At 44.6% G+C, this 10,171-nt stretch overlaps 1 protein-coding gene across 2 annotated transcripts in view; it reads left to right on the top strand.

Annotated features, from left to right (window-relative positions):
- The window catches only part of VSX2 (visual system homeobox 2), a gene marked incomplete at its 5' end in the record, with an annotated part of 57,438 nt that extends 48,964 nt beyond the window's left edge, over positions 1–8,474 (top strand). The window contains 2 exons of one of the 2 annotated variants that reach the window (XM_082275778.1): positions 5,612–5,792; positions 7,757–8,474. In XM_082275778.1, the coding sequence (XP_082131904.1) occupies positions 5,612–5,792; positions 7,757–8,109 (534 nt within the window). In that variant the 3' untranslated portion in view covers positions 8,110–8,474. The remainder of the gene's footprint in view (positions 1–5,611; positions 5,793–7,756) is intronic. The other variant, XM_082275779.1, reaches the window with a different exon arrangement.
- Positions 8,475–10,171: the final 1,697 nt, after the last annotated feature.

Here is a 10,171-nt window from a genome sequence, read left to right on the forward strand (position 1 = left end):
TTCAATAATCATATAGTTGATAGAAGGTAAAAGGTAGTGTAGTTAAGCTGGAATCATTGGAAGGACTGCAAGTTTAGTACTAGCGATCGGAAAATGGTTTACAGCATGATTAGCTGTACAATGGAAAATCAATATACTTAGGAGCTGGTCAAGTGGAATGACAGCGGGTCATTACAGAAAACGTTTATATTATCAATGGCTCATCACATGGAGAGATTGTAGTTCAGTGTAATAACTGGCATCATTTTCATTTCCTGCAGAGCCGATTGGAGCTCTTGTTGTCAGTGAAGGAAATATCGGCACATCTCGTTAATGTGCTAATGACCTAATGACGAGCGGCGTCCTCCGAGGGCCCAGCCCCTCCCCTTCCCCCAGTAATTAGTTCAATGGGAGGAAGTATTTTGCTGGCTGCAGATATTAATTAGGATGGGTCAATGCGGCTCCGCAGCTCAGAGCATTTAATTTCCCCAGATAATTCCGCAGCATTGATTCAACTTGAGATTAAGTGACTTTTCAATCAGTTATCAGCATCGTCTAAAAATCAAAATAATACCACCAGAAAAGAGACCCTCCAAGAGTAAGTGGGTGCAGTGACACCTGGGTTTAGGCTGTGGATACCTTGTTTATAAAAAAAAAATAATTATATTATATATACATATATACACACACACTATATACACTGTGTAGGTGTGTGTGTGCGTGAATCTCTGCTGCCATTTCCATACTTGTCGCACATACAGTTTAATTCTCATTGGTTTTAAATATTTATAACCACATGTGATCACCAAAGAAAAACAGGATATGTAGTTCTATTTTCTCAGGCAGCATAAGTGGATTTTGGCATCATAATCCCTAAAAAACAGACACATTTTCAAAAAGACCAGGTCAGTAATGGGGGCCTCCATGTTTCCTTCCTGACAAGTTTGCCAACCACAACTCTTTTTCTGGTCCTCCATCAGGTCAGCGTACCATAGGTCTGCTTCCATCTATGGAGGTGGGTATTAACCACTTCTCCCTGGGTGGACGTCATATGACGTCCGTAAACTTTGCGGGGGTATACCGGGATGATGCCTCTAGCTAGAGGCATCATCCCGGTACCATGGTTTAGAGCCGATGGTTGGCTTTCCGTCGGTACCGACCGATGCGGCTCAGGAGCCGCTCGATCGTTACCCGGGGGGGCGGGATGGGATGTCCCCCCCTCCCGCCGCCTTCCGTGGCTTTTACCGGGGCTCCCGTCCCACCGGAGCCCCGAGCACCCAGCCGGCGCGTCCGCCGGCTGGATGGAATCCCGATCAATGCCGGAAACGGCATCGATCGGGTCTCCGATGACGTAACCCGGAGGCGGCGTCCATGACGTCACTTCCGGGTTAGTGTGCTGCAAAAGGCGGCAAATTTGAAAAACGGCGTTTTTGGCGTTTTGCATACAGGGAAGTGTAGTGGAGGGGTCTTGGGTCTTTTAGACTCTCGATCCCTCCATAAAGTGTACCTGTTACTGCATATTGCTGTCACAAGGGATGTTTACATTGCTTGTGACAGCAATAAAAGTGATCAGATTTTTTTTTTTAAAAAAAAAACTGTAATAAAGTTAAAAAAATAAATAAAATAAATGAGAAAAAAAAATAAAAAATTTAGCAGCCCCCGTCACCGTTAGCTCGCGCACAAAAAAAAACGTATACGGAAGTCGAGCCGCAAATTAAATCGCTGTTGAAACCACACATGTGAGGTATCGCCGCGATCACCAGAGCGTGAGCAATAATTTTAAAAAAAGAGCTACACTCTAACTCTAAACTGGTAACCGTTAAATAAATTTAAAGCGTCGCCTATTGAGATCTCTATTGACCGTAGTTTGTCGCCATCCCATGGGGGGGGGGCGCAATTTTAAACCGTAACATGTTGGGTATCTATTTACTCGGCGTGACATCATCTTTCACAATATACAAAAAAAATGGGCTAACTTTACTGTTTAGTATTTTTTAAATGTAGTGAAATGTGATTTTTCAAAATTTTTCCAAAAAAATGGCGTTTTAAAGACCGCTGTGCAAATACAGCGTGACAAAAAAAATTGCAATGACCGCCATTTTATTCTCCAGAGTCTTTGCTAAAAAAATATATATAATGTTTGGGGGTTCTAAGTAGTTTTCTAGGAAAAAATACTGATTTTAACTTGTAAACAAAAAGTGTCCGAAATAGGCCTGGCGGGTAAGTGGTTAATATCAATAAACTGTTTTAAATTGACATATAAATATATATTTTAAATTAAATCTTTATTATTTTGTGGAAATAACATGGTGTGGGTGGATTTCTACCAGTTACAGGCTGTGTCACAGCCCTTGAGCCTGTGTCTTAGAATAAGAGGGAGGTGAAGCCTCCATCAATCTACATGCAATATCCCGCCCTGATTGTGCTTAGTGAGGTTTTGGGCATGGAGGAGGAGCAAGGGAGTGGGCTGTCCTTTACCACTGTGTATACACTGTCTAGGAAAGGTAAATAGTCTCTTTTGAACAAAGCGGTCAAATTTTAACCCTTTCCAAAGAGGTCTCAAGAATGCACTGGATTTCATATGCCTAGTACACACGGGCCGAATGTCGGGAGATATCGGCCGGCTCAATAAATATCGGCCGACAGTCGGCCCGTGTGTATGTCAACTGGGCCGACAGAAGCCGGCAGTTTGGCCAGCTTCTGTCGTACCAGCAGCTGACCAACTCCTGATCAGGGCATATAATCTCTTGGTGGGATCATTTGATTTGGTAAGCGACCAATTCTCACATATAGAGCACAGCGGTGACCCACTTTCCATTGTGGAATATTTTTAGCTGCACTACAAACTAGTGATCGACCGATATAGGTTTTTCGTTGCCAATACCGATACAGATATTTTGCCCATTGCATATCGGTATATTTCGTACATTTAACATTTTTTATTTTTATCACTTGACAGGTACTCTTGTGGAGGGATCTGGGGGTCTAAAAGATCAAAAACCCCTCTTCTGCACTTAAAAGCATTCAAAACGCCAAGTTTGGCTGTTTCGAATGCTGTCAGTTTTTTGCATCTGGCGCCGAGTACCCGGAAGTGAGGTCATGACATCACTTCCTGGTTTTTGCATGGAGACCCGATCAGAGCCGAATGGCTTTGATCGGGTCTTCTCTTCGGGGGCCATGCAGGATGGTTGCCTGGGTCTCCCAGTGGGAGGGGAGACCCGGGCGAGCTGCGGAAGGCGGCGGGACGTCCCCTCCCACTCCTTGTAATGACAGCCGAGCGGCTTCTAAGTCGCATCGGTTGTCATTACAAGACAGCTGATCGTCCGCTATGGACGCCGGTACCGGGGTGATCCCTCTAGCTGCAGGCATCACTCCGGTACAAGCACTTTCCCGAAATATCGGCAATATCGGTCATCTCAGGGGTCGATTCCGATTTATCGGGGAAAGTGCATATTGGACCTCGATATATTGGCTTTGCCGATAATTGGTTGATCCCTACTACAAACAGTTTGTTGTATTTACATGTGGAAAAGTTGGAGCATCATCTTTTCACCAAACAGATTGAATTGTGGAGCAAAGGACTATTTATGAACTTTTTGTACCATTTATTATTTGTCATTTTTTGTGAACAGATCGTGGCTACTTATTCACCAAAAAATATTTTTGATGAAATTCACTTGTTTAAACTGTACTAGGCAACAAGAGTTTCACTTATCTAGTGACACTTTGCCATTTGAACATTCACGATTGTTTAATTTTGCTTTTTGCATCTGTTACCTAATCACTTTTAGGATAAAATCTCATCAAAAACAGTACATCTTATTTATTTTACATTTTTTTCTCCTCACTTTTCAAGGAGTGTTTAACCACTTCTGGACCGGAAGGATTTGACCCCTTAACGACCAGGCCATTTTTTGCAATTCGGCACTGCTTTACTTTAACGGACAATTGCGCAGTCGTGCAACGCTGTACCCTAATAAAATTGAAGTCCTTTTTTCCCGCAAATAGAGCTTTCTTTTGGTGGTATTTGATCACCTGTGCGATTTTTATTTATTGTGTTATAAACAAAAAAAGCAACAATGCTAAAAAAAAACAAACACTTTCTGCTATACACCCCTCCCCCCCGCCCCCCCCAAAAAAAAATTTTTTCTTAAAAATACAAATTTTTTCATCCTTTTAGGCCAATTTGTATTCTGCTACATATTTTTGGTAAAAAAAAAAAATCCCAATTATCGTATTTTTATTGGTTTGCGCAAAAGTTACTGCGTCTACAAACTAGGGAAAAGATTTTGTCATTTTTTTTTTTACTAGTAATGACGGCGATCTGCGATTTTTAGCGGGACTGCGACATTGCGACGGATAGATCGGACCCCTGACATTTTTGACACTTTTGGGGGGACCAGTGACAATACTACAGTAATCAGTGCTAAAAATATGCACTGCTACTGTAATAATGACACTGGCAGGGAACCCAGGGGTGATCAAAGGGTTAAGCGTGAGCCTAGGGGAGTGTTTTCTAACTGTATGGGGGAGGGACTTGTGAAATGAACACAGAGACCTGTGAACCTATCTAGGTGGATCACAGGCGCTCTGTGATCATTTCAGAGAGAACAAAGGTTCTTTCCCACGGGGGGGGGGGGGGGGGGGAGCAATCGTAAGTGCCCAGCGAAGCCGTGGATCAGCATCTCCGCGGCGCTGGGCATCTCCGGCGGCGCTGGCCCCTAGGAGCGCTCCCGTGAACCGACGTACCCATATCACCAGCCTGCCACAGCATATCTGCGGTAGGCAGTTGGCAAGTCGTTAAATGCAGCAGTCAGGGCCGGGACAAGGGGTGGGCAGGAGCGGTGGTTGCCCTGAGCACAATAGTTTATTGCAGGGATGGGGGGCCTTGACCCTAAACCTAATGGAAGGGGGGGGCGCAGTTTGGCATCCTTGCCCTGGGCGCTGGATGACCTTGTCTCACCACTGGCAGCAGTTATTTGATTTCACATATTTGCAGCTGAGCGCACCTTTTTGTATCGTTTAGTTGTAGCAGGCTTTACAAAGCACTGTGGATACCATTATCAAGGTGCAAATTTTAGCAGTTTCCGCCCTTGTTGGAACTCAGTGGGGCCTCAACCCTGTTTTTGATCATTTTTTAAGCCCCCTTTGAAGATACAGCCTCCAAAGAAGTCTCTTATTTGAAAATAAGTTTGTCCTAAGACCATTAGTTAGGTTTTACCCTGACGTTATTTCTAAACTTTTCCTGTGCCTTACCAGAGTTGGACTCTTCTCTGATTGGTTGGATATGGTCTGTCCCTTGTCCTGTTACATCAGAAAAAGCTCCTACAGGCTTGTGAGCATCATGACCGCTCATCCATACAGCTTCCAACAGGAATACTAGGGGCATTTCTGATTCATAGGCTAAAAAAATCCAAAATAATGTTTTTGCAAATCACACAAAACTGCATGAAAACCTGAATCCTTTGTGTACACTGGGCATCTATGTAAATAGACAGTAGTAGTGATAAATGTACAGACTTCTGGGAGCATTTTATCCAACCTGACACACATTGAGACAGTCTGATCTTATATCTAAAGTTTGCTTTTGTTTATATTAGAATGCATTAAAAATTGCATATTTCACCCTTAGGTTTGGTTTCAGAACAGACGTGCTAAATGGCGGAAGCGGGAGAAGTGCTGGGGTCGAAGCAGCGTGATGGCGGAATATGGTCTGTATGGCGCCATGGTACGACACTCCATCCCACTTCCAGAATCCATCTTGAAATCCGCCAAAGACGGCATTATGGAGTCTTGTGCCCCCTGGCTGCTGGGTAAGGAATGCACTCTATATAATTAAATCCTAAACCAAAAGGAATGCACTCTATATAATTAGATCCTGAACCAAACCCCCCCCCCCCATCCCCAGCCAGAAGAGAGTGTCTACTTTATGTCCTAGGTGTGCAACACCAGTTATGTAGCATATATAGCCTTAGAAAATTCTAGTTTATGTAATTCATACCAGTGGCAGCAAAGTGTTTGCCTCTTTTACCACCAACTGCTACGCTGAATCCAGTGTTTCAGTGTTTCCAGTGTACGCTCAAGCAGTGTTTCAAAATTCTGCATGAGTTGGTCTACAATGGTCTAAATTACGGGATTCTGCCAGATTTATCAGATTATAAAAAAAGCAATACGCCACACCACCACCACTAATGCTAATGTAAGTGACCCAGCAATGGATCGATGTGACAGACGAAATGAAAGTACAATCATGGCCAGCAAATTTTCAATTGTTTACAAGTAATCGGTGACCTTTGTTAAACTTCCGACACTACAAACCCTAAGCCAAGGTCTATTCCATAAATGCCAGTCTGGGTCCTTAATCACTTCACATTATCTTCTTAACTTTATTCATTGCTCATATGTCCTTCGCCCATGGTTCCCTACATGTCTCTCTACCTATAGTCTCTGCACCTCCTGCTCCTGTCCCAAACCTGTATTCTAAGAGTCTCTACATGTACACACTTTCTCATTCAACTGCTTCCACCTGGTTTCCAACATATCTCTACCTGTACCCCCTGTGTCTCTTCTGCTTCCTCACAGCTGGTTCCCTACATATCTCTCCCTATAACATGTTTCCTGCCCCTATCCCCACCTGGTAATTCTTCTATTTCCTAATTTTCTCCTCTTCTTGTTCATACCCTATAGGCCTCCCACCCCCTTATGTCTCTACATGTATCTTCTGCTGTCCTGTCTCCACCAGCTTCCCTAAGTGTTTGTGCCTAAACTCTATCTCCTACTCTTCTCCACCTCTGCCATCTTTGCTTGGATCTTTTGTAACTCTTCTATCAATCCTCATCTTCAAATAGTCTTCTCCTGTCCTCACCTTATGCCTCAGATGCCTTCTTCTTGCATGTACCCAAAATCCTCCATTACTTCCCTCTAGCGTCACTCTAAATTCTTAGTGTATGCCCATGCACACCCAATATCTTCTAGTCTCTCCTCCCCTACCTGTACCAAGGGTTTCTCCTCATGTCATACCTGGTACCCTTGGTCAGTGCTGCTGATAAGGCAGTACAACCAGTCCTGTTGTACTAGGCCCAGGCCCCATCAGCTAAACAGGGGGGCCCAGGGCAGCTTTATTGCCAATTTCTGCTTAAATAAATGGATTAGGCAACACCCCCACACCTACTTTCTTATCAAAGCCTAAATTACATTTCCCTGGGTCCCATCAGGTCAACAGAGGGGCCCAGGAGGTGGGAGCAGAAGAGACTTTTTTTGGGGGGCGTAGGAGGATAAGTCAGTGCCGCTGTTCCACTGCACCCTAAGGGGGGGCGCCACATATCTCGGTGTCTTCTCCTCCTGTATCTATCTCTGCCACCCTTGCTAAAACCTAAGGTGTCTCCTCCATCCATCCTCATCGTCTACCCTTTCCATCTCTACACGTTCTGTCCTCCCCTTGCTTGCATCCAATATCATCTACTTGCTCCTTATGTCCTTATCAAATCTTCTAATGCCTATCCTCTCTCATTACCTTCTAGTCTCTCCCTACCTGCCTACTACCTCCCATGTCTTTTCTTCCCTGATACTTTACTTTAACTTGGGCTTGGCTTTGTAGAGTTTACTTCTTATTGTGTTCTGTCTTTGCGTACAGTAATGTGTACTATAACTATTCTGGAATTTGCATTGTCTTCTGTGGGACACACGACCCATTCTGTGCTCCCTGGACTCTGGTCAGCCTGTTAGAACCAGATTTTTTTTAATTCTCTAAAATCTTTTTTATCTTTGCTGTTTTCAGTTCAAGATGGCCTGTCAATGCCCAGACGATTTTCTAAACCAGAATACCAACAATTCTTTGCAGGGATGCACAAGAAGTCCATAGAGGCAGCCGAACAGTCAGAGCGAGAGGCACCAGCAATAGCCAACGCAGAGGTGAAAGAAAGAAGAGAGGCCGAGCGCCCAGCTGCCATCTCTGAGGAGGAACTAAGAGAAAACAGTATTGCTGCCCTGCGTGCTCGAGCACAGGAACACAGCGCCAAGGTCCTACAAAGTACAAACTGCGAAACACCAGCGAAAGAGGCAGCCAGAGAGGAGTCACAGGATGGGCAGACAGAGGGGGAAGCTGGGGTCCAGGAGGACTCCAGTGTCTAAAAAAAAAGTAAAGACTTTGCTGAGGATCCAATTACCAGGAAATGCTGGTTTCTTCTGTAACAATTTCTCAGCCACAGATAAGGGCGCTTATTCACACCCGAATTTTACATAGGAACAAAAAGCTGCAGAGGAGTCAGAATAGAGCAGTGATGGATTTTCTGCACACGCGGAGCCTGCCTGTGATGGACATACGTGTGTGTGCTATGCGTGTGCAGAAAATGTGCTCTGTGCATCTCTGTACACACCAGGATACATGACACGTGCCTGCAGCTTTATCTGTCAGGGAGAGTCGAATGATTCCAATTCCGCTTTTACATACAATGGACAGTTCAGCTCCTGTCTGCTGGATGTCAGCCGTGTAAATATGTACAGACACTGAACGCCTGGTTAGGTTAACTGTGATTGTTGTGAAAACTCTGTAAAATAAAACATGTGTACATATTCCTCATGTGTCCACATTAGTCATTTCATACATGACCTACCTCGATCATATGTACAACCAATCGCACCTGTTATGGTGGCCCAACTCTACCAGACACTCTACTCAGCTGAGGAAAGGCTTCACCATCTAGCAATATATTTAAACTTAACAATTAAATCAATGTGTTGTGTAGGAGAAACTGGTCAGCAGTAGGTTAAAAGAAAAGTTGAAGATTATTTTTTTTGGAGAAATCACACTTATCTAGGTGTATGTAGCTTCGGTCCGAGGCTGCATCTGTCCTTCGTCGGCATGGAGGCTGGGAACCAAGAGATCAAACACTGCTGATCTTTCGGTTCTCAGTCCTCTATTGGCACTTTTCCACTGCAAGTACCGGCTCGGCTCTACTCGACCCTGCTTGGCCCGGTTTGCTTTTCCACTGCTGGTACCGCATGGTACGGTGTTGGAACGGTTCGGTACGGTATGGTTTTCTTTTCCACTAAAGTAGTACTAAAGTTAAGTGGGTGGGATAACAACGATTCTCTGACCAATCAGTGGCTAGTAGTGACTGCATGCAAAGGATTGTGGGATATGGTACCAGGTATGGTACCTCTTGGAACCACAATCGAGGTGGTACTGTTTTTGAGAGCCGTACCGTTCGGTTCCATGCAGTGGAAAAGCGCCGCTGTACCGTACCGAACCACGCCTACACCGTACCATGCGGTACCAGCAGTGGAAAAGCACAAAAGCGAGCCGAACCGTTCGGTTCCATGCAGTGGAAAAGCCCCATATGATCGTCAGTCACTGCTATCTGCTCTCTCCCCCCCACTCACTGGAGCATTGGGCTGCGGAGGGGACAGCTCACTCGGAGGATGAGCAGGGAGCAGGTCCAGGCATCTGGGTGGATCCTGACCATATGGACCGGCTATTGGACATCAGCTGACAGCGTATTTCAGCCCGCTGTCTACTGAAAATGAGTCACAGGAGTGCAGAATAAACTGCACTCCTGTTATCCATAAGTACTTCCAAATGAGTTGGGCTGTACATCTCCTTTAATTTAATACAACTAAACAATTTTAAAAAAATCACTGCATATATTTCCTGGCTGCCAGGAAATAGAGAAGACTTGTTTATGAACACAATCCCCAAGGGCATTGTGCTGGTTATCACTTCACTGCTCCAGTTGTAGCTTGACTTCTTGTCCAAGACAACACACCCATTGCAAGACACTTCAGTAAATATAAGGCCCGGGATAATAGGACAGAAGTCAGATTACTGTGACCTGGTATATGTCTGGGTGTAGGTTCCCACCTCGGTAGGGCATATGGAGATGGACTTCACAAAGAACAGATCTTCTCTGCTATGGAAACTTCCAGTCAAGACTGCAAGAGATGGACGAATCAGAGAGGAGAAGCCTGTCAAAATATTTCCCAAATCCTTCCTCCAATCCTGTACTGCAGGCAGCAGAGGTCTGTCTGAACTGTTCCGTCTCCTGTACAGCTCTGTCCATCTCTCAGAGGGAAGTGCAGCCATGAGAAAACAGGCAGAAGAAGAGACCTGCCTACAACGGTTAAGAGAGGAGATCAAAAAAAAGCTGAAGACTGAAACTAATATAAAAAAAAAAAAAGTATATTTATTGTACAT

The sequence above is a fragment of the Pelophylax lessonae genome (genome assembly GCF_965119305.1).
Source record: "Pelophylax lessonae genome assembly, chromosome: 13".
NCBI classification, from domain to species: Eukaryota; Metazoa; Chordata; class Amphibia; order Anura; family Ranidae; genus Pelophylax; species Pelophylax lessonae.